The following is a 24417-nucleotide window of genomic DNA, read 5'->3' on the forward strand; positions in this document are numbered from 1 at the left end:
CAAGGGTTTTTTTTTTGTTGTTGTTGTTGTTTTGGTAAGGTTTGGGATCTACCATACTCCATCAAATATGAGACACCGTCAAATGTTAACTGCACCATTATTGTATGTACCACTAAGAAAGAAAGAAAAAAGTGTCAATCATGTCACCCCTTTGATTATGCAAGTATCTGGGTTTCTGAGATGTTAAACCTGGAAAGTGTTTATATTAAAATCAACAACACACTATTGTACCTCTACATCTTTTCCTCTTCGGTGGGTGGACCACCTAAGCAATACCATTCACCTCATGCCTGCCTTCCCCTAAGACCTTCTTTCCCACTCTACCAAACCAGTCATTAGGTCGTCTTTTCCACTAATGGTCTACCTGCCTTATTCTTTCTCACCTGGGCCTCTGCATGAGCCTCTTAACTAGCCTGCTCATCTTACCCTTCCAACCCATTATTCATGATGCAGCCAGAGTGATCATCTTGAGCCCCACTTAAACATTTCCACTGGCTGCTCTACCCGCAGGGTGAGGTCTGTTTAACTTGGCATTTGGCTTTTCATGACCTGTTTTCAGCCTGAGATTTTAGTCTCTTGCACTTCCTCCAAATGAAATTACTTGCTACTCCCCAAAGCACCATGTCTTCGCAGGCCTCCAGGCCTTTATGCCAGCTGTTTTCTGTGCTTGGATTACTCTACCTCAAGTATTTATTAAACATATAGTAAGTGCACGGAGCTGAGAATGGAGGGATGAGCAAAGCAGGCGCAAGCCCAACTTTCATAGAGGCTGGTGGGAGATAGAGACAAACGTGTAAACATCTAATTACTGATTATAAGCACATACGATGGGGCATTAGTGAAGGTTTGATGAAAATATCAACCATGGACTCAGAAAGTATAGGATCCCAAGTGGGCTGAGGCGGCAGTCTGAAGAGGATTAGAATCCCGAACCACCAGTGACTGGGTATGGAGGGAAATTTTTCTTTGTATATACCCAAAATAACAGCATGAAGTTTTTTTTTTGTTTGTTAACATATATTATATTACCTTCACAATTAAAAAATAAACTAAAACTAAAAATGGACATACATATATGCATATGCACGCTTAACAATGCATGCTTACCAGGCTGGGTAACTGACAGGCCGAGCCTCCACCTCTGGGAAATGGAAAAATGCCCCCCCATAGGATTTCTGCGGATTGAATAGGAGATACATATAATAATCGTGCCGTTCTGCCGGCCGGAGGGCTCCGCCCCCAGGGCGCTGAGGGCCGCCGGGGTCTGCACCCCGGGAAGCTGAGGGCGGGCGGTGAGCCCGCGCGTGCAGCCGGTGCACATGAGGCCGTCTCCCGGCCTTGCACTGCCGAGCCCAGACCTCAGGCCGCGGAGGGGGCAGGGCCAGGGGCGTCGGACGCCGGGAGAGGGGAGCAGCGCTCCGCCCCATCTCCCCACTTTGGGGGACAACCCCCCTCGCTCATTCCCGCCCCCGCCCTTGAATCACGGGGGGCGGGGCCATGACCCATTCATGCCGGGAATCGGATCCAGATGTTCCCGCGGCGCGTGCAGCTGCATCCTTGCCTTTTTTGGCAAAAAACGTGCGACCGCTAGCGGATCCCGGGCCGCCTCCGTTAATCCTCGGGAAGAGGGGGAAGGGGGCTGAGGGTCTGGGCCCAGACTGGGAATCCATACCGCGTGCTCTGTGGGGTTTGGGAAGGTTTGTTAATGGAGGGGGGTGATTTGTACCAGATGGAGGAACCCACTGCCACCCCTGCTCCCATCCCCAACCTCTCCCCAACCCCTCCCGACCCGGTGGAAAAAGCCCTCCGCCAGCAGGGGGGAGCCAGGCTAAGCCGAGAGGGACGGTAGCAGCGACGACGGGGATCCCCGTTCACGGGAGATTCCTCACCCCGCGGCCGGCAGCTTCCCCGTCTGCCCTCTACGGAGGGGGTCCGGAAGAGCCCGAGCCTCCCTTTGCGAAGGCACCCGTCATCCCCTTTCATCCCCAGACAGAAACACAGAGACCTTCTCTTCCTCACACTGCTTTATTGAGGAATCTGGAAGGGGAGAGAGCCAATCCCACCCCTTGGCCCATCTCTGGGCAAAATGGAACTGAACTGAAATGAGAACTCACTCGACAGACAAGGGCTATGCAAAACCTTGTACCCTAGGACCCCTGCTGCTCAGACAGCCCCCAGCCCTGGGGACTAGGCTGAGATGGGGAGGGTCAAGCCTGAGTATAGTCCACTTCTGAGGACTTCTCAGACACCCAGAGGAGGCCTCAAGTCTCTGGAGAAGTCTAGCTTGAAGGGGGCTTGGGTTCCCAGAGCCCAGGATGGAGGGCTGGGGTCTAGAACACAGGCTGTAAGGGAGAGGGCTAAGTTCTGGAGTCCAGGTCTGGGGAGGGGATTAGAATGATGGAGGCTCCCTAAGAGCCCAGGGAGTACTGTTTCAGGGATGCTGGAGTAGGGAGACTGAATCCTGGAGCCCAGGGGGAACCCCTGTTTGGGGAGCGGCTGGGCCTCAGAGGTGGTGTGGAGAAGGAGCCTCAGTCCTGGAAGCCTGATTTGGGAGCTCCTGGGCCCAGGAGCCCTGGCTCAGGGCCCTGCCTGGCTGCAGCCCTGACATAGCACTTGGTCTCCATCTGGCACAAAACCTTGGCCCACCAGGGAGGTGGAACAGCGGGCACAGGAGAAGCAGCTGTGGTGCCAGTGGCGGTCTTCAAAGGACACATACTTGCCTCCACCGAGTCCTGGAGGGAGGCCAGAGGTTAGCTCTGTAGATATAGAGGGTGGTCCTGTCCCACAGCCTCACCCAATACCAAATCCCATTCCCCTGCCTGCACCCTATCCACTCTGATCTTTGACCCTTGTCCCACCTGTGATGGGGCGCTTGCAGCTGCTGCATTTGGGTGCAAAGAGTTCTCCAAAACAGGCCACACAGTAGGGATCCTCATCCCGGGAGGTAAACTGCTGCCCTGCCAGGGGCGTCTGGCACCCAGTGCAGACCAGGCATTCTCGATGCCAGGGCTGGTCACGGTATGTTACGCCACCCTGTGTCAGCGTCTGTGGGGGCAGCATCTGTCAGCAGGAGGGAGTGGGGATTCCACCCCATAACAGAGCCCTGCTCCCATCCATGAGTGTGGTGGAGATTAGGGCCCCCACCCTGCTGGCCCAGAGCCCACCTTGCTGCAGCGGGCACAGCGAGGCGCAAACTTGTTCTCATAGCAGGGCACGCAGTAGTGAGCACCCTTGTCAGGCACAAAGGAACGGGAGCCCAGTGGCTGCTCACAGCCACTGCACAGGAAGCAGTGCTCATGCCATGTCTGGCCTCCGTACTCCAGCTTCCGGGACCCTGTAGGGAATGGGTCCCATTCAGAGGCTGTCTCAAGTGCCACCTGTGGCTTCCCTCCAAGGAGAGTCCTGATGCTCCCATAGCCTAAGCAGGTGGTATCCATGCATGTGCAGCAGGACCACGATGCATACTGTACATGCTAATCTCTCCTAAACCCTGTACATGCTGGCTTGCACACTATAAACTAAAGATGAGGGTTTGACATATATGAAGTCCCCATAGGTGCCAGATGTGACCATCTCAGTACACAGCAGGCCTCCATGACACAGCCATGACAACTCAGTATATGCTAAGCCCTTAAACACTAGATATCATGATTGAAGCACATACACAAAGACACCATGTGTATCAGGCAAGCAAGTCTCTTCCTACCCAAAGTTCTGATGCCCTAGACATGAGATTCAGTACATGCCAGGCCCTTGTATATCCTAGTCATGCCATTTCCCACGTGTTCTAAATCCTCATGTATCTATTAGACATGCAGGTCTAATAACACTGTCTCTCTCTGTACACACACCACATCCCAATGCACAAAGCATCTTAGCATATTCTTAGCTTCTACATGTACCTTCTACATGCAGACCTTCATACATGCGAAGCTCCTACATGTTTATCAAGCATGTCAGTCAGCCTGTACACGGTAAGCCCACAGGTGTATACCAGGCCTGCTGGTCCAGCACACACTAGACCTGCAGGAATACGACAAGCTTGTCAGTTCCTGAACATGCTAAGCTTTCATGTGTATACCTGGGCATGCCAGTTCCTTTATACCTTGGTGTGCAAAGCTCCCAAGAGCATACAGGCATGACAGATCCTCCTGCATACACTACATTTCCAGGGACATGCTGTGTGTGCAGGACCTTTCTCTACTAAGCCTGTGTGTGTGTATATCAGACAAGCGTACCAATCCCTTGTACATGCACGAACCCTACACAGATGCCAGGCACATACACTGAGCTCTGGAGAACATACCAGGCATGACGGTCTCCCCACAGGCAGAGCACTGTGAAGAGAAGGCACTGCAGTAGCAGTCATTGCAGAGCAGCTCGCTGTCCTGGCAAGTGAAGGGCTCATCAGCCAGGGAGCGCTGGCAGCGACAACAGCGGAAACAGCCCTCATGGAAGTGGCGGTCTTCATAGAACAGCTCCTGGGGGAAACACGGCAGGGGCACTGGCACCTCTGTTCCCTCTTACCAGCCTCCCCTAACTCCCTACCCCTTCTGCTCTGGTCCTTACCCTTGAGTCGTGCCCAATAAGCTGCTGGCACTCAGCACAGGTGTTGGCAAAGGTGTTGTCGTAACAGGGCACGCAGTAGGGGCCGTTGTCCGTCTGGATGTATTTGCGGCCATACAGGGACTCGCTGCATTTTGCACAGTCGAAGGCCTCACTCATGGTGGCTGTGAGGGAGCCCTGTCAGGGGCAAAAGGTGGGGTGAGGGTCACCCAGAGGAGCTATGGCTTAGCCCCTTGCATTCCAAAAAATCAGGAGACCAGGTGTAGGAAATGGTCAGGTCAGAGCAGGTGGTGATGGGGAAAGGGTGTTTCTGGGAACTCAGGAGTCTTGCATGTTTATTTCTGTATTTAATGGTAGGGTGGATGGGGATCAGGGAAAAAAATCAGGAAGCAGAAGTTGTTTTCTTATCTGGGCCCTGGCAGATCTGGGGGGAGGGGGCTTTTCCTGGGTCAGTGACTCATTTCCTGCCCCAGCCCCGAGTTTAGCCTCCACTGTCCCCACTGTCCTCAAGGGGTTAAGTGCAGGGGCAGGGAGCTTGTCACCCTACCCCATATGAACAGCACTCCCACCCTCTCCTGACTCCTAGGAAGGGACCATAGGAATGTAGGTAAAGGAACATCTACCCAGAATGGGAAGCTTAGGGATGAGAATGGGCTGTTCCCGCCCCCCTCCTCCCAATCCAGGAAACAGTGGAATGTTAGAAGGATGCTGGGCAATGAATGGTGGAGGTGGAGGAGAAGTCACATAGGGCCTCCCCTCCCAGGACAATCGGCCCAGGGACAAGGACTTCAGAGGCTCAGCTTAGGTTTAAGCAGGAAGGAAATCCTGTAAGCTGGACACAGCCAAACTTCCCCAACTGAACCCTCTGCCCTCTTCCCCCTCTAGCCCCTGCTGGGTCTTTGGTCACACCAGCCTGGGCAGCCTTGGCCTGCAACATCTGTAACAGCTGTGGCAGCACAGATGGCCAGAAGTCAGGTTTGCCAGCAGCAGGGAAGAAAACAGGGAAATGAAACGCCTGGAATGGGAGAGGGGAACCGAGGCAGAGAGTGTGCAGTGTGCCCCCTGCCATCTCCAGCAGGCACACTCTTGGCAGACCCTGGCAAAGCCCCAGATCTCCCCATCCCCTAGGTCATTACTTCCCCTCTCCCTGCCTCTGGGAGAGACAGCCTCTTCCCACCTTTTCCAATTTCTAAAGGTTTGGGGCAGGGGGAGTGAAGGATGAGAGTGGAAGACACAGCAGACATTTTCTCCCTAATCAGGCCCCCTCTTGGGTGGGGAGCCAGGCAAGGGGGAGCCCTGAGAGCTGCTGCTGCAGACACCCTGCCCCCCACCAAACCTCAGACACTTTCCATTTTCTCAGGAACAAAGCATGTTTGTGGGATGAGGTCATCCACACAGCTGCCTCTGGAACAGGAGCGTGGGGAGTGGGGGGGGGCGGTAACGAAGTGGGGTTCCCAGTCTCTTCTGCTGCCCCTGATTCCAGTCTCTAGCCCCAAATTTGAGCTGCCACCCCCAGCCTCCTCCACCATGAAGCCTGCTTTCTAAGGGCCGGGGTCCCAAGGTGGGTGGAGATGAACCACCAGGACCCATAGGAAAGGGACCATGTCCTCACAGCTGCAGGATGAGCCTGGAGAGTACAAAGGAACCCATCAACCCACTTCCCGCTCCCCATTCAACCACAGTACCTGGCAGTCCCCAGAGCCTGCCCTGGCTCTAGTTGAAGAAAAAAGCCCTCCTTTTCTCAGCCACCCCCAGTGAGAAATTCTCGCCAACAAGCGTTGCTCTGGCTTGGAGTTCAGACTCCAGGCACCAGCAGATGCCCCAAGCCTGGAGGGCCTGGCTCTTCTGAAGAGATGGCTCATGAACTCACAACTGTCCTTCTGTACAAAGGGAGGACACTCAGTTCGTCCTCCAGGCCAGGGCACGAGGCCACTGGGAGGTGGGGTCTTCAGAAAGGGGACTTCTGGGGTAGGGGCTATGCTGTAGGGTGGAGGGTCCCCCTCCTCTCAGTCCACTCCCCGCCACTCAGGCCAGGGTTTCTTCTGGCCCAACATCTGAGGGTTGCTGGGCTGTCAGTCACTGGGCAGCAGGCGGCCACACAGGTGGGAGAGTGGCCATCCTCCGGGAGTGCCCTGGGCTTTTCCTTCCTTCCTGGTGTGGCTTGCAGAAACCGCCACCTTCCCAGGCCCAGGCTAGCCCTGGGCCCACCCCCTGGGAGGCAGTCACCACTCTGAGACAGGGGCACCCCAAACAGGGTATGGGTGTGGCTCTGTTTCCTTCCCAGAATTCCCTAGTGCTCCGGTCTGTTCAGCTGGGCTCTAGTGAGGACAGAGTGAAGGGCACTATCAAGGCCCACCTGTCTCTGCCCATCCCCTCCTTTCTCCCTCCCTCTCCCTTTCCCTGGCAGGGCTTGGGGACTAAACGAAGCCAGTTTTGTATTCCTTCATGGCTGGTTGTGGGGGGGAGGGTGTGCAAGGAAGACTGCTCGGTCTGCCAGATGGCTTCCCGCTTCTGCCCCCACCAACACACACACACACACACATACACCCCATCCCTACACCTGATCCCCCTTCCCCTCAACCACACACACATCTGGCACCTCCCAGTGAACCAGTTCAGTATGGCTGACTGAATGGCTGAGGCAGGTGGTGTGTAGGGGCTGCAGTTGTGAAATATAAACCTGGGTTTGAATTCTACCTTCTTCACTTACTAGCTGGGTGATCTTGGGCAAGTCACTTAAGTGCCCCAGGCCTGTTTTTCCATCTAATACTACCTCCTATCTCTTGGGGTGGTTGCCAGCCTTAAATATGATACTTGGAAAGCACCTGGCAGAGAGTAAGTGGTCAGTCAATAGCAGCCATTAGTATTTTTCTTATTAGCCCCTCACTCTTACTGTGGATTAGACAAGTTTCTCCACCAGGCCTGGGTCAGAGAACTGGCCAAGGTTTTAACCCAGACATTCTCAGTGTAGGCCCAGGAGAGAATACAGAGGGAACCCATACTTCTGGGGGAACCCAAGAGGTCCAGGCCTGCAGCTCACTGAGGAGACCAGCAGGGCCAGCTTGACTTCAGAGAACATAACTCTTGAGACCCCCTCACGCAGGTACACTGGTGTACACACATATGCATGCTGCTTTGCCTCTCACAAAGTGCATTCCCATCCACCATCTCAAGGCAGGCAGGATAGGGAATCATCCCCATTTTACAGCTGAGCAGAGGCCAGGGACAGCACAAGGGCATGGCCAAGGTCACTCAGGTCTCAGAGAGCCCAGTTTTCCTGCTTCCCAGCCTGAAATTCTTTTCTGTTTTAATTCTCTAGAAATGCTGCAGTGGTGGGAGGGGGTGGGCAGCCTTTAAGAGCAGAGGGACAGAGATATGCTGGGTTGACAGCACCAGTATAGGACCTGGCTCTCTCCCTGGCTACCAGCCCTGATTGGAAGACAACCCAGAAGGCTGTCCAATCACCTATGCCAATCACTCAACCCTTTTGCCCCCCTCCATCCCTCTGTCCAGGAGGACCACGGCCAGGCCTCACAGCTGAGTCAGGATCAGAACAGACCCTTCCCCTGGCCACCAAGAATTGACACGACTTAAGAGTAGGCTTAAGGGGAGAAATTGACCTCTCCACCCACACTACCAGGCACTAACCCCAAGTTCTCAGCTGGGCTCCCCTCCCCTCCCCCATGGGGCCTGGGAGTCAGAGCAGTTTAGGCTAAGGGGGTGGGAAGCAGGATCCAGCAGCTGCTCTGGGGACAGGAGAGGAACAGTTCATCCACTCTGGGTTCCCCAGGGGTGAAACAGTGTCCAAGATTTGAGTTTAAAAATAAGTTGGGGCTGTCTTGGTGTATGCTTGGGGCTCCCTCTTGATGTCAGTCTTACTCTCTCAGGTTCCCAGCTTCATGGGGACTCAGCTGGCCCAGAGTTTCTGTCTCCCCACATCCTTGCTTCCCAATCTTTCGGACTGACTTTCTCAGGGTCTGTCTTGGAAGCTGTCAATGTGCTTCCATTAAATCCCAGTCTCTCTGAGTCTAGCTCTGTGCCCCTTGGGCATGTCTCTGGGTCTCTGCACACTTCAGCAGCAGTCTTTACATTTTCGGTATCTTTCTCTCTGACTAGCCATCTCTCAGCCAGCTGCCTCTGTGGGTTCTACCTCTGTACACCCAAGTCTAGTCCCTCCGTCTCCAGGGGGCAGAATGTCTTGGTCCCCACCTTCCTTCCCTCTCTATCTCCTACATCTCTGCATGCCTGAGTGTCTCGGTCTCCGGTCTCTGGGTGGCTGTCTCTAGGCCTCACAGAGGCTGTCTGATTTACTACGAGGCTAACAAGCTTAGGCTTCAGGGCTCCTCACGTGCCCAGGACCCAGTGGTGCCCGTGGAAGGGCTCTACAACGTGTTCACTGAGGTCACTGTATGCTTTTTCCTAAAATGTTCCGCTCCACAAAACCTGGGTCTTATGTCTCGGGTTGGTCTCTAAGTGACTCTACGTCCAAGTCTCTACCCCTGCTTCGGGCACGTCCGCAGCCTCCTGTCTGAGCGTGTCGCTCACGTCCCAGTCTCGGTCTCTGGCTCTGCCGGGCTTTCTGAGAGCCTCAATTTCTCGAACCCTTCTGGTGTCTCTCCAGACTCAGGCTTTCGCGTTTCAAACTTGGCCCCTTCCCCCGCCCACCTCTCGCAGCAGCCCATGCCCCGCCGCGCGGCCGGGCGCGCAGCGGTCCGCGAGGCGCCCTGCGGGCTCAGCGCCCTCGTGCCGCCCGTTGCGAGCGTGGCCCGAGCGCCCGCGGACGCACCAGGCGGGGGGCGGGGGTGGGAGCCGCGCCGGGAGCCAGGATTCGGAGCCGGGTTCGGCGGGGAGCTCACCTCGACGCTGGCGGCGGGAGCGGGCGCGGCCCTCGCGCGGGTGGGGCGGGGACGCCGGAGCGCTTCCCTCGGCGGCTCCTACCTGCCGGCCGGGCCCAGCCGGGCGGAGCGAGCTGCCGGCGAGGCTGCCGGCCGCGGGCGGACTGCGTGGGCGAGGGCGAGCGCGGCCCCAACCCCTCCCGGAGGAAGTGAGAGCCGCGGCCCGCCCCGCCCGGACCCCGCCCCCGGCCGCCCCTGCCCGCCGGGTGCGGACCCCGCCTCCGGCCCCTCATCCCCACCTACCTTTCCGACTGAGCCCGCCTCAGACCCCCGACTCCGGCCCAGCCTAACCTGGCTTTCCCAACCTCAGTGGGCGGCCAAGACCCCGCCCCTGCCCCTCCCTAAAGGTTTTGCTGTCCTCTCTCTTTGCTCCCCTCCTTGTCCCCCCCCAGCTGCTAGTGGGAGATCGCTGTATTTAACTTAGGCAACGGGTACAGCACCCAGCTGACCAAGGTCCATTTGGGGACCAGGAGCCCTCCTGTCCCTCCCAGTTTACCTGCCGGGGTCACACTCAGCCCCAGTTTGTAAAAGAGACTTTAGTCTGTCGTGGCCTTGTCCGTGGGGACCAAGGTGTTCTCTGGAAACATGGAGTAAGGAGAGGATTCCTCCTCCCCACCCCCACCTCCGCCATAGGGCCTTGACCTTCAAACGGCTTTATTCCACAACTCTAGGTGGCAAAAACAGAAGTAGCCACCTCCTCACCTCTGGGTGCTGCTTCCTGGGACAGAGAAGTCCTGCCTCTGTACAATGCCCAGGAATAGTTTTGACCTTTGAGACCCAGGGAAGACCCTAATCCTTGGCCCCATGAATTTTCAGCTCAGGGAAGGGTGTGAGACGTGTGCATGGGTGGGCTGCTGCTGGGGTGGTGGGTGGAAGTGAAGGGAACCCCTCCTCCCCCACCTCCACAGTTTCCAACCCTCTGGCTTCCTCTTTGTGCCAGGGAGGGAGGACTGGCGCCTGCCAGGGACACAAGGCCCCTCCAGGTCTTTGAGGCCACCCCCCATGGGATCCTCAGGCTTGTCACTAGGAATAAATAGCTTCAATCTGGAAGGGCGGGGGAGGGAGGAGGAGGCTCCGCTATGTGGTTTGCAAAACAAGAGACAACAAACCAACCCTGGAAATAACCTCAGTGTCTAGAGTAGATTCAGGTGCCCAAAGAGGCGCTCCTATCCCCGGAGCTGAGTCCAGCTGGGTTCTCAGAGAAGAGACTCTTTCCCTCCCAGGATGGGGCTCCTGAGTACCCTCCTTTCCCATCTCTAAATCACATTGCTTTCTGAAGTCACCCTTGAGACTTTCTTTTCCAAATTAATTAATTGCTTGTTTATTATTGTTGTTCTTGATGCCTAAACTATAAGCCCCATGAGGGCAGGGATTGGCTCACTACCTGGATTCAAATCTAGATAATCAAATTGTTCACTACCACATTCCCAGTACCTACTCCAATGTCTGGCATATAATACATATCTGATGAATGAATGAATGATAGGCACTGCTTCGATCTGGACCCTCACCTCCCAGTTTAGTCTATAGGCACCTGCATCTGGAGTCCAAGGAGTGAGCAGACAGCCCATGGGAGGGTCCTTTCTCTATCTTGCAGGTGTTGGAGATTGCTCCCCTAACTTTGGGGAGTGCAGGGAAGAATCTGCCTGGTTGGAGTAGATGGCAAGAAGGGGGTCTGCTTGGGGGTGAGGGAAGGGCAAAGGTGCACAGCCTTCAGAATGGGAGGGATTATGAGTGAGTGAGGAAGGTGCTGGATCGAAGTTAGAGCTGGGGTCTCTGGCTTTTACTCATGGCTTGAATCTCTTCATAGATTCTCTTCACAGCCATAATACAAGCCAATAGTTCCTGAAATATTGTTCCAGTTCCTGTCTAAGCACTTTACATATATTAATGCACTTGATTATCCAACAACTTATTTTTTCAGTATTTTTAAAAATTTTGTTATCATTAATCTACAATTACATGAAGAACATTATGTTTACTAGGCTCCCCCCTTCACCAAGTCCCCCCCACATACCCCTTCACAGTCACTGTCCATCAGCATAGTAAGATGCTGTAGAATCACTACTTGTCTTCTCCAACAACTTTATGAAAAATTTATTTTCATCCTTGTTTTAAGGACGAGGAAATGGAGGCAGAGAGAGTAAGTAACCTGCCAAAGGTGACAGAGCTAATAATAGCAAAGCCTGGATTCAAATCCAGGCAATCAAATGTCAAAGCTCCTTATGCCAAGAAAAGAGCTTAACTGTCAGGCTCACAGATTCTGTAGTTATTCAATCTGTTTAAGCCTCAGTCTCCTCATCTGTTAAGAGTGGCTGAAGACCTGTCTCACAGAATTCTTGTAAGGATTGGTTGAGAGCACACAGTAAGTATTAAATATGTGAGACTTCCTTCCACTCTCCAACACTCCCTTTCATGGTTAAGTGTTAAGGTTCTACTGCTTGCTCTGGGAGTCTGGAGGCCAGAGAAAGTTAGGTGGCTTCTGCATTGGCCCATCCTGGGGGAAGGAGACTGGTGTAGGGCTGGGGCTGCGTTCTTTCCCTTTCCCACTTCCAGCTCCCCAGTGGGCTCACATTTCCCTCCTCTCTATTTCCACTGGCCCAGGGGACGTGCCCCAGGGACGTCTAGGGATCAACTACATGGACTCCCTGTTCCTGTTCCCCCCTCTCTGGGGAACAGGTGTGTCTGAGCCAGGGCTGGGAGCAGAGCCTGAGGGCTGGATGACTAGCCTTGGGTGATAGGATCTGCTTGTCCCTTCACCCACCCAAGAGGTCCCCATACACCCTTCTTTGTCTTGTGGTGCAAGGGGGCTCACTCAGGGTCTCCCAGTTATTCTCTCACTTTGAAAGGGTTTTCAGCAGGAGGCCCTGGGTGATGACTGATAGGCTGCTCATGGTTTCCTCATAGTGCTGAATCACTCAGTCTCTGATGGTTGTACCCACAAGCCCTCCTTCCCCCAGCGAGAAAACTTCCCTCTTTCTCTGGGTGTATTGCTCACTCTTACCCGTTGTGTTGCCTGACGCCCAACAGGCATCATGGGTTATCAGACACCCTCTTTCAGATTGCCCAGAAGCACTTTCCTTATGACCCCAAGATTGGCAATGAGTCTGTGGGTGCAGAGGGTGAAATGAGTGAGTTCTGCAGAGTATCAGAGGAAGGGTACAGGGAGAACACACATATGGTTAAGTGCCGACTACATGCAGGGCACCATGCTAACTGCTAGTCATTACCTCTTTCAGTTCTCACAAAAGCCATGAGGTGGTATTTATTATTATAACTATTTTACACAAGGTAGGGTAGGACACAGGGCTCAGAGAGTTTGACGGTGTGGCCTCAAATCACAAGCTGGTAGGTGGTAGATGTGCAATTTAAATCTGTGGCTGACTCCTGGGTCCTGCCTTCCAGTGTGCAGAGCTGCCTCCTCTGGGCTATGCCATCATTCAATGCCTTCCTCAGGGGAAGTGGCATGAGTGATTGGGTCCCCCACCTTGTCATTCTGCCTGATGGCTAGGCTTCTTAATATGAGGCTGGAAAGGTGGGCATGGGCCAGATCATGAATGGCCTTGTCTCTCAATGGTTAAGTAACAAACGAGATGGACATTTGTTAATGCATGTGGCCCTAGACGGGCAAGGCTCACACTCAGAGGCAAGAAAAAAACTTTTTACATGGCAAATCTCAGCTACTTTCAGCTTTTTCATGGTCAACTGGACTTACACTTCTGGGGACTGAGTATTTACCCAGGGCCTCAGCTGGAGGGGTGAGCCCTGTCATGAGAAATGAGTGCACTTACAGAACTCATTGAAAGTTAGCTTCACGTAGTGAAGGTGAAACCAAATGCCGCTGGAATGCTCTGTTGTGCCCAAACCTCTCTGAATCCTTACACGTAGTTTAGTAATAATAAGAATAAAAGCCTCAATTGATTGTGAACTTGCTAAGGAGTAAACACACCATTATGCTCTGTAAACATCATTAATCCTCACAACAATCCTGTGGGTATAGTATTATTACCCCCATTTTACAGAAGGGGAGACTGAGATTCAGTGAAGCTAACTTTGTCTTGGTTGCTAACAGTTAGGATCAGAGCACACCTCCATAGTTTATGGTCCTAATCATTGTGTTATACTGCCTCTGACACTCATTCTGTCAATCAGCCATTCTCTTGAGGGTGTGAAGGACTCAGAACTTTATAACTACTGCGTCCTCCATTCAACTGTGAGCCCTTTGACTGCCCTATGAGGCAAGCAGTGCATGCTATTATTATCCTTGTTTTATGCATGAGTAAAGTGATGCTCATTAAAATCAAGCGACCTGTCAAAAGTCAGTAAGTGGCAGAGACAGACATGGTGTTAAGTTCTCTTGTTTCTCTTGTTTCTTTATGGTGTACCAGAAAGAGTGGACTTTCTGGTACACCATAAAATTCACAGGGCTCCTAAGCTTTAAGAGCACCGCATAAACAGGGCAAGTGTGTGTGTGAGCGGTAGGTGAATGCGCATGCGCACACTCCAAGCCCAGCACAACCGGAGGGCAGTGCCAGCCACGTGTTCCCAGGTGCCAACGCAGAGCCGGGCGCGAAGGCCAGATCTCGATACACGTGTTCAAGCTCTGGCGAATAAGAACAGGCTCTTGCACTCACGAAACTAGACCCAGGGAACTACACTTCCCAGAAGTAGCCTTTGGTGGACGTCGGCGACAGAATACGTATTTCCGTGAAGACCGGCACCGGATAGGGTGCAGAGAGGAATTGGGCGGTTCTAGGCCTCCGGCGGCTTGGCCTGCTTCCGATAGGATCAGTGGAAGCGGCAGCCGAGGCGGTGCGGAGCTGGGCCTGTCTGCGGAGCTTTTCCCAGGCGGGAGCAGACATGGCGGCGGCTTTCCGGAAGGCCGCTAAGTCCCGGCAGCGCGAACACAGAGAGCGAAGCCAGGTACGACCGCACTGGCCCGTGCTCCATGTGCTCCTTTCCCACCAACCCCCTCTCCACCTGCTGGTTCTAGTTCCCTCGAGTGGCGCTCCTGTATGCAAATAGATGCTAACGATGCCGTCGTGGCTGGGCGGAGCCTCGCGCTCGGGGAGGAGGGAGTGGTTCCAAGAAGAGTGCGGGCTACCCCCAGGTCCTTAAAGATAATCAGTTATCATTCAAGGTTTCAGTGGGGTAAGTAAAACGAGACACTGTGGGTGAAGTGCTTGACCTTCTCTGAGGAAGTTGAGGTCAAAGTTCACACAGCCAGTAAGTGCCCCGGCTGGAACTGGAACCCACATCTATCTAAAGATGCTCAATGCCCACAGCGCATGGGGCCTGTGAGTGAACAGCTGTTATTGATGTGGTGTTATCATCATCCATACGCTTTGTGATCCATGGAGGTCTGCTACATAGGCTTTTGTTTATGTCTCACCCTGTAATGTTGGTGTTTTCGATCCTCATTGAACACGTGAGGAAACCGAGGCCTAGAGAGTGACAGTGACTTGCCGAGTCACAAACAAACTCAGGTGGAATAAACAGTTGTAGGATTTCTCTGGAGGGTGTGTCTGCGTGGGGAGGTTGGGTAAAATTGGTTTAATATATGCAGAATCAATTTATCCATCATTTTACTCTCAGGAATCACATACTGTCTAATCCAGAAAGCCCCTTAGAGATACCAGGTTCAACTTAATTTCACAGAGGGGTAGGAGAGGGAGAAAGATGAGTCTAAAGATATGTTGCTGATTGATGGAGCTAAGGCCTCTTAACTACAGTTCAGTCTTCCTGCTTAATAGTGCTTATCAGACATTTAATTGTGCACTTGCTGTGTGCTCAGTGGTGTGCTGGGAGCAATAGTGTAACTTGTCACCTTGTTTGGATCTCTGTGTGGACCTATCTAAATGTAATACCTAGTTGTTCTTACTGTGTTAGAGCCAGACACAGTGCAAAATGCTTTACACTCTGAACAGTGTGTGGAAGAAGGTACCATTATTTTCTCATATTTGCAGATGGGGAAACTAAGGCTCAGATATAAGTAATTTGCCAAACGACATAGAGCTATAGCTGGCAAGCAGCAAAGTCAGAAGTCAGACCAAGTGTTTTGAATCCAGAGGCTACTTAAAGACTAATAGACAGTTTTATAAGAGATGGCACATAAAAGATGCCAAATCACGAATTTGAATGGAAAGATTAGAGATCATGAGAGAAAGCATCACAGTGAAACTTGTTGAACTTGGAAAGCTATGGTAATGGCTGTCACTTTTTGAGCTGTATGCTAGGTACAGCCCAATACAGTGTACAAGGATCGTCTCATATAATCCTACAGCATCCCTATGAGGTGGATGTTATCCCTGTTTTAGAAGTGAGGAAGCTGATGCTTAAAGAGATTGAATAGTGTGCCCAAAGTCAAGGTTTTAAGTAGCTCATTTGGATTAGCAGAGAAGACAGGGCTTTCAAGGCTGGCCATGAACATGACATGGCCATGGCAGATTAGTAATAAAGGGTGTTTGTGGGAGAGGTGAGGAGAAGGCCATGCTGGAAAGGTGGATAAACACATTGATGAGAGTATTCCTTATCTGGGCCAAGTTTGGGCTTTATCCTCTAGGTCCTTTACTGAAGCAGCAGGGGAGCTATTGAAGGTGTTTCGTATGGAGGGAGTATGTATAATTATGTGGACTATTTCAGAAGCAATGTCAGATTTCTTTGGCATGGATGGACAGATGGAGATTCAAGTGGACGTGACAGCTTTCAAGATTTCTGCTGCTCTTTTGGCCCTTGAATTTTCTTTCTCCACTCTGTTAAACTTCCTTTGTCTACAATTATTAAAATAAAAATTTTCAGGAGAGGTTTTGAGCATTATTTTAAATACTGAGTTTTTATTACATCACTTCAGAGATGAAAAACGAAAAAGGTGACTGTTAAAAAGCTTGCCCAAATTATTATACAAGTTTAAACAATAGAGAAGTGTATGTACTTCCTCAAAAATTGAAATTACTCAGAGCAGAAGAGGATACAGTTCTGTGGGGTAGGCAAGAGCACAGACTGTGGTACCAGGTAGAATTATCTAGTTTAGCTTTGCCACTTATTAGTTCTGTGTTCTGGGGCATGTCATTCCCTAAATCTCCTTCCCCTTCTGGAAAATTGGGATAACAATAGTGTCTGCTTTACCTTACGTTCTTAGATAGCTGTGGGGATTAAATGAGATTGTATGTAACAAGCATAGCAGATTGCTTTGTAACAGAGTAAGTGCTTAACAAATATGGCCTATTATGATGTAAACAAAAGCATTTAGCACAGACCCTCACTTTTATATATATATATATATATATATATATATATATATATATATATATATATATATATATTTGGATTGGATTGAGGGTTTTTTAATTTTATTTTTTTATTAAGGCATCATTGATACACACTTTTATGAAGGTTTCACATGAAAAACATTGTGGTTACTACATTCACCCATATTATCGAGTCCTTCCCATACCCCAATGAAGTCACTGTCCATCAGTGTAGTAAGATGCCACAGAGTCACTACTTGTCTTCTCTGTGCTACTCTGTCTTCCCTGTGACCCCGCCATACCATGTGTACTAATCATAATACCCCTCAATCCCCTTCTCTCTCCTCCCCACCCCCTACCCCGCTTGCTAGTCCCTTCTTGGAGTCTGAGTCTGCTGCTGTTTTGTTCCTTCAGTTTTGCTTCGTTGTTATACTCCACAAATGAGGGAAATCATTTGGTACTTGCCTTTCTCCGCCTGTCTTATTTCACTGAGCATAATACCTTCTAGCTCCATCCATGTTGTTGCAAATGGTAGGATTTGTTTTCTTATGGCTGAATAGTATTCCATTGTGTGTACGAACAACATCTTTATCCATTTATCTATTGATGGACACTTAGGTTGCTTCCATATCTTGGCTATTGTAAATAGTGCTGCAATAAACATAGGGGTGCACATCAGATGGTGACTTACATTAACTGCTCCACAATAGTAGCTTGTAGAAAGATAATAACATGATGTATTCCTTGTACCTTCCGTATTATCCAAGTTCAGTGTCAGAGAAAAGTATTTTCTGCCATACTTAGTTTTCCCTCATACTTTGTACCAAAGGTAGAATAGTAACAATGAACATATGCTGGGCAGATGCAGGAGCTACCACTTACAGAGGCTCATTAAATCCTCATGATAACCATGAGAAGTAGGTACTATTATTCTCATTTTATAGTTAGGAAATAGCAGCTCAGAGAAGTGACTTGCTCAAGGTTACAGATTGTTAAGAGGTAAAGCTTGGATTTGAACCCAATTCTCCTGACTCTAAATTTAGCTTCCTTAGCAGTTGCCTCCGTGTTACTGTTTTCCCTTCGTAGTATTTTATAAACCCTTGGATTAAGTCTGTAGTAATTTTAGTACAACTGGCAACTGCTTGCTTAGTGCCGAGTCATTGTTGCCTCTCTCTGTCCTTAATAGGCCAGGAAACTGTTACGGCAGTGCTTGTGACCTCTCTTGAGCTGTACGGTCCCTCTCATCCTTGGGCAGAGCCCAGCTGGGGGAGGAGAGGGAACCAGGATAGCAAGTTGGCTCCAAGGACATGGATTTACTGAGCACTCACTCCAAGCACTCTAGAGACTCTTGTTCCCGTCAGTGTCATGTTGATTTCAGTATGTGTTTGCTGAGGAAACTAAATACCTTTTTTTTTTTCTTTGTCTTCCAGCCCAGCTTTCGAAAACATCTGGGCCTGCTGGAGAAAAAGAAAGATTACAAACTCCGTGCAGAGTGAGTTAAATCTTTCTGGCAGAGGTGGTGCCAAGAAAGCGTACAACCTCCCTCCGTGGTAGCTGGATCGCCTGAGTTTTTTCCAACAAGGGATAATTTCCTGCCATTGATAAAATGGCCATAGTCGAGCAGCCTCTCAGATACTTTTCTGTGATCCTAAACATCTCTCTCTCTGTTTAGGCAGAGTATACTGTTTTAGCTGTAGTTATAACATTGTGAATTTTTTTTTATTGTGTTGCTCTCATAGTCGCTTTGATTTGACCCCCTGCCTTGGTATTTGAGCCAAAAGTTGAATCTTTTTCTCGCCCTTTTCTTGAAGTGCAAGATATAATCTAAAATTCCAGTTGTCGAGTCTCTTAAATCACCATGTGTGTGGTATGGAATGAAGAGATGTGAAAGATGGATTCATGTGACTGAGCGTGGGTGATAATGAACTCTGAAAGCATTTTATGAAACAATTATCCCCATTCTTCTTCTTTAGTGCTTTATTTGCAAAATACTTTATAATTATTTGTTAACCACTCTTGACAGCTGAGGTCCTTTCTATGCTACTGGTATAAATAGTGGTAGATTAAGTGGATTGCTCTGGGTCCCACAGTTTTTTAGGCTAATAATAACTGAGTGCTCTTATTGGACCAGGCAGTGTTCTCTAAGAGATTTATAGTTTTTACACTCATTTATTCCTCCTAACAACCTCAACAACCTTTCGGGATACTAATATTATCATACCTCTTTTACAGATTAAAGTGGACTACACAGTGGTTAACTTTTATCCAAGATTACTCAGCTAGAAGTGGTAGAGTCAAGGTTTGAACTCACTGGCTCCAGAATCCATTTTTATTCTAATCGTTATGCTGTATTGCACTGTGTAGTTTCTGAATCTTATTTGATCACTTGGTGCCTGTGTTCACATCAGAACACCTCTGAAAAGTTTTCATTTGTGTTTTGTTTGGTGTCCCTATAGATATAAATAGCACAGAAACGGTGGTGAGATGGGGAGTTAATTTCAAGTAGGATTGGGATAGGAGAGGAGGGGTAGGAGAGGACCTGATACAGACGTGAGCTCAACATCAGGGACAGTGGAGTGCAGATCAAATCTCATTGTTACTTTGGCTTTTTTGAATTTCATTTTGTATGAACTTTAGTGCTTGTAAAGTTTGCTCATTGTGGGGTTTTATTTTTTATTTTTTGCTATGAACCTTGTTTAACCCGCTCTTTAGTGACTACCGGAAAAAGCAGGACTACCTCAGAGCTCTCCGGAAGAAGGCTCTTGAAAAAAATCCAGATGAATTCTACTATAAAATGACTCGGGTTAAACTCCAGGTGGGTACCTAATGGCTCAGTTGGTGTTTTGAGCTCCAACTCGATAGAACAATCAGGATGGGGGAAGAGATTGAGAGTAAGGGTCCATGGCTCCAGTTGGTCCTAGTGCTCTTGGTCAGTATCCAAGGCAAAACTGCCTCTTCCTGAGCAGCGTGCATTTCTGCTCCTGAATTTGAGTTGTCCTGTGCCTGGAACTGGTCCAAGAGTAGCTGCCCAGAGGTGCTAAGTTTGAACATACACATCAGGGGCTAGTGCCTTGTGCTGCTGTTACAAATAGCATTTCGTGGTCTTTGTTCCAGCCATGAGCTATGCCAACAACTTACTCATGATTTTAATCTAACCAGGAATATATCTTTTAAATTTGGATTTTAGGATGGAGTTCATGTTATTAAGGAGACTAAGGAAGAAGTGACTCCAGAACAGCTGAAACTGATAAGAACTCAGGATGTCAAATATATAGAAATGAAAAGGGTTGCAGAAACTAAGGTAACAATTGACGCTCTTTGTTCTGATGTATTTTTGTTGGTTAAGAAGAGATACATAAATCACTCTATCTCAAGTTGTCAGTTGATTTCTTCTGGGATTTACAATCTTAAAATATACTTAATTGTGATAATGATTTAGAAGTATAGTCAGTGTGGTGGAGTGGAAAGGTTCAAGTTTGGGAATGAGACAGGTTTAGGTTTGAATTCTAACTGCCATTTATTAGCCTCTGGGATTATGGACAAATTAACCTCCCTGAGGCTGTTTCCTTATTTCTGTCTCATAGGATTGTTGTAAGGATTAAATGAGTTTTGTGTAATTCCTAGCCAAGTACCTTACATGGTCTTTTCCTTTAAAAGAATGAAGCTAAATCTTTGCTGGCTGGTGATAACCATGTAAAATGGTATAAACTTCTGCAAATTCATTTCATTCATTTCTGATATACTAGAAGAACCCAGTATCAAATGAGACTGTGTTCTATTCTGTATTCTAGAAAATTGAAAGACTAAAATCAGAGCTCCATCTGCTGGATTTCCAGGGGAAGCAACAGAATAAGCATGTGTTTTTTTTTGATACCAAGAAGGAAGGTATGAAATGTTTGAAGGTTTCTGGGACAATCTAGCATATTGGTCTGCGTTATTTGGTTTTAGAGACACAGTGCTTTAAGGTTGTCTTGACTTTTAGTTGAACAGTTTGATATCGCAACTCACCTGCAAACAGCCCCGGAACTAATCGACAGAGTCTTTAATAGACCCAGGATAGAGACTTTGCAGAAGGAGAAAGTGAAAGGAGTTACCCATCAGACTTCACTTAAGGTAATTTTCTCTGTTTTTATTCAGGTCTGAGTTTAGGTGAATCTAGGTTCCTGTTTTTAAAAAATTTTTTGCACTGCATTTAATAAAATTATTAATGGAAAACTTAAGTTCTCTTAGAAAAGTGGAAGGAGCGTCTGATGATGGGGATGGTAGTGGAAGAGGGTTCCTCGGGTTCTGAGATGGGAGGATGTGTGATGCTGTGCTCAGGAGCTTAGGTCGGGCATTTAGATCTGCATCGGAGTCCCGCGTCCGACCCTTGGCGTTGTGCGTTAATGCTGTGACAGATGCCGATGCAGAGAAGATGCAGAAAGAGGAGGGGACAGTGAAGGTTAAAGGATTTGGTACACTTTGATAGTGAACCTTTAGCAGCAAATACGAACTGAAAAAGTTTCTCATATTTACACATTTGTAACCAAAGTTTTGTATTGACTTTTCCTTGTGGTGCTTCACTGTAACTAGGTTTGTGCAGAAGACAACGCTTTTTCTCAAAGCCTTCTGGAATTGAACTCTCACTTCTGACTGATTCATTTAAAAAAATGCTGTCAATGTGTTTCAAGCAGACAGCTGTTCTGTTTTGATTTGAATCATTTACACTGCATCAGCTTTGCTTCCAATGTTTAATTTCACAGCAGTTTCTCTAGCTCAGAGGCAGCTAAACTTGCTTTAGTAATATAAATACCCCTAATTAGTTTGACTATATTGGGTAATCCCATAAATTTGACAGTCTGTGCAATAAAGTGAAAACAAAAGCTGTCTGAAACCACTGCTGTGAGACTGTGCTAGAATCGGTGAATTGTTTTAAGTCTGAGGCCCAGTAATATTCCCCTCTCTGTGGATGACACTTCCAGCTGAGGAGCCGGCTGACTAGTGTTCTCATGATAACCCTGTTTGTCACATAGTTGTATTTTCAATTAGCTGTGTCACTATCACTTCCCAAGTATTGTGGTAGTCCCTAAAGAGATTAGTGTTGCAAACACATGTGTGGAATAATTCACCAGCATATCTGTGAGGTTGGGAAGGTTTGGATCTTGCCATTTTTGCCTAGTGATGATGTTTCTTTTCATTCCTATTGCTTAAAGCAAAGTGAGTTTTATTAAGAGATGGCTGGTTGGTGGATTGCAAGAGAGTTTTTAGTCTGTAACTTGGAGGGGGTGGACAGTCTATGAATGGGCTTTAGGAAGCCTATGAACACCCTCTTCCCATGCCAGTGTTTTGTGCAAATAGGCATATATGCTTGCACAGATTTCTACAAAACACAAATACACTTCAAGAAAGAGTCCAAAGCTTAACCAGTTTCTCAGGTTTAGGATTTCCTAAATTTTAAGGCCTTTGAGCAGTCACCAGAATTCTCAGGTCTTCTTCTGGAAAGTCCTTCCACTGTGACGTCTGCAGTTCTGAGACACCAGCACATTGTGTAGTGACCTTTCTGTTCTCTGTTCACTTTGTGTAGGGTTTCCAGGACTGGTTCGTTCGTGCAGCACCTTAGGTAACTGAGATGTTCCCACAAAGGTTGAAGCAGCTTAGTATAGTAGTGAAAAGATTCTTGGGATCTCTGAGACTCAAGGAGCAGTCCTGACACTGCTCCAGGTGAACCATGTGTCCCTGGGCAAGTCTCTAAGGTTCCATTCAGCTAGAATAGGATGTTCCTTAAAGGGACAACTTTATAGCATTTTGTTATGTTGATTCTGGAGTAAAGAGGGAGTTGAAACTGGATTTGGGTTTAAGTGGATTAAGAAACAGCTGCTTACTCATTTTATTCTGTTAATTTTTTTATTGAAAATGTGTATGTGTGTTTATTCTACAGCGGATAGCTAAAGAAAGGCAAAAACAGTATAACTGTCTGACACAGCGGATTGAGCGTGAGAAGAAATTGTTCGTTATTGCTCAGAAAATTCAAACCCGCAAAGATCTTCTGGTGAGGAGAGAGAGCCTTAGGCCTTCATTTTTTTTCCTTGTAAAGATCTTAACTGAGACTGGATTTCAGCTGCATGTAAATCAACCCCACTGAAAATGTCTGCTCCTGAGGGGCAGTGGTTTGAGCCAATGTCTGTTAGTCTGACAGTGTTGAACTGTTCCTTGATTAAGAAGGTAATAAGGGGCTTATTAGTCAGTGCTTTGGAACATCAAAGGGTAGGGTCGGGTAGCACATGAACTTGTAGCTTATGAGCAACTATCTGTAACATTTAAACAGGTTAACAAAACAGTGCATGTCACTCATTGGTGTTTAAAAATAGCACTGTGTAGTTAAATAGCAGAGCGAAGGAGTATAAGATGCCCCTTTCACATTATCATCATTCCCCTAAATGTCAGATCCTTGAGCTTTGCAGATTGTTTAGTTTTGCCTTTATTATCAGGGTTCCATCAGAGAGTGATACCTACAAAAACGCTGAGGACCTTCTCAGTTTTCCCAAGAACCTCTGCCCACTAGTACCACTACAGTGCCCGAGGGAGAAGCTGATTCACTGTATTCGGGCATTCCTTTGGCCAGTGAGGGCTTTGTCTCTCCTGCACTTTAGAAGGACTGAATTAGAGGCTTTCTACTAGGTAGTTTATTAATCTTCTGATTTTATAAAACCCTCACCCACTGTTTACTGGTAACCTTTTTATTCTTTCGTAGGATAAAACACAGAAGGTGAAGGTGAAGAAAGAAACAGTGAACTCCCCCGCTATTTATAAATTTCAGAGCCGTCGAAAACGTTAAAAGTGTTACAGAGCAGCTTTGTCATTCCACATGGAAGAGAATTCCATGCTTTTTCTCCTAGTAACTGCAAATTCCTCGTCTCAATGACATGGTTTTCCTGTTTGTAACTGTAAGTTATTGTAGATCTGGCATGTTTTTCTATGAACAACATTAAAGCCCCTTCCCCCATCTTACTCTTTTGGGGTTGTGAAATCAGTTTTATTCTTATATACTTACTTTTTTTTCATTATGAAAGTTAAATAATCTTCATTACAAAAATTTGGAAAATAAATGAGTTCATCCCTAATTGCAATACTTATTCAAGAACCTTGAATAGTTTCTGAATACTTACAGTGCTGGGCGCCAGAGCAGAGGAGGTGATCAATGCCGTGAGCATTGTGGTTTATTTCCTCCATTTTGTAAAGGTATGCACTGGTGTGTGTGTACGTTTTTGTGTTTTGTAGTTGTAATTATAGTAAAAAGTTTGATCCTTTTTTACTTGAATCATTAGCTCTTTTCCATTTTGTTTCACCACTAAATTTAAAAAAGCAATATATGCTTATAGTAAGAATTAAAACAGGACGGTTTTTAATGTTCACATAATGTTCTATCCAGATGATAGACTAATTTTACCCTTGTTCATTCTCATTTGTTGGATATTCAGGTGGCTCCATGCATAAGTTAGCCAAGGAGGAATTTTTTTCTCTTAAACTTAGCTGATGATAGAAACCCTTGGAACTAGGAACCCATAAGGGCACCACTTTTTTATTGATGAAACTCAAATCAGAATAGACCCTGCTTTCTTTTCCTGCCCTCTGCACTCCTGGCCAGCTCATGATTCCAAGGTTATAAATGGCTTGGTACAAGACTTTCATCCTGGAGCGGCAGACCTCAGGGTTTGTGTGCACCTTCCTTC

General features: G+C 48.4%; 2 protein-coding genes across 4 annotated transcripts; one reads left to right on the forward strand and one right to left on the reverse strand.

The window, feature by feature from the left end:
* Positions 1-2006: 2006 nt before the first annotated feature.
* On the reverse strand, positions 2007-9831 carry FHL3 (four and a half LIM domains 3). 3 transcript variants are annotated; one of them, XM_036876587.2, is made up of 6 exons: positions 9705-9831; positions 4570-4743; positions 4307-4481; positions 3165-3334; positions 2859-3045; positions 2007-2732 (listed from the first exon to the last, which is right to left on the reverse strand). In XM_036876587.2, the coding sequence occupies exons 2-6, from the start codon at positions 4723-4725 to the stop codon at positions 2578-2580; spliced, it is 843 nt and encodes a 280-aa protein (XP_036732482.1). In that variant the 5' UTR covers positions 4726-4743; positions 9705-9831; the 3' UTR covers positions 2007-2577. The 3 variants fall into 3 exon arrangements, with proteins under 3 accessions (XP_036732482.1, XP_036732481.1, XP_036732483.1); XM_036876586.2 differs by lacking the exon at positions 9705-9831 and adding an exon at positions 9423-9606; XM_036876588.2 differs by lacking the exon at positions 9705-9831 and adding an exon at positions 9010-9152.
* A 4396-nt stretch (positions 9832-14227) lies between these two features.
* UTP11 (UTP11 small subunit processome component) lies at positions 14228-23814 on the forward strand. Its single transcript, XM_036876579.2, has 8 exons — positions 14228-14384; positions 18139-18200; positions 19421-19523; positions 19896-20009; positions 20500-20593; positions 20691-20821; positions 22626-22736; positions 23439-23814. Exons 1-8 carry the CDS (start codon positions 14322-14324, stop codon positions 23520-23522), a joined length of 762 nt encoding a protein of 253 aa, XP_036732474.2. The 5' UTR covers positions 14228-14321; the 3' UTR covers positions 23523-23814.
* Positions 23815-24417: the final 603 nt, after the last annotated feature.

The sequence above is a fragment of the Manis pentadactyla genome, chromosome 4 (assembly GCF_030020395.1).
Source record: "Manis pentadactyla isolate mManPen7 chromosome 4, mManPen7.hap1, whole genome shotgun sequence".
Lineage (NCBI taxonomy): Eukaryota > Metazoa > Chordata > Mammalia > Pholidota > Manidae > Manis > Manis pentadactyla.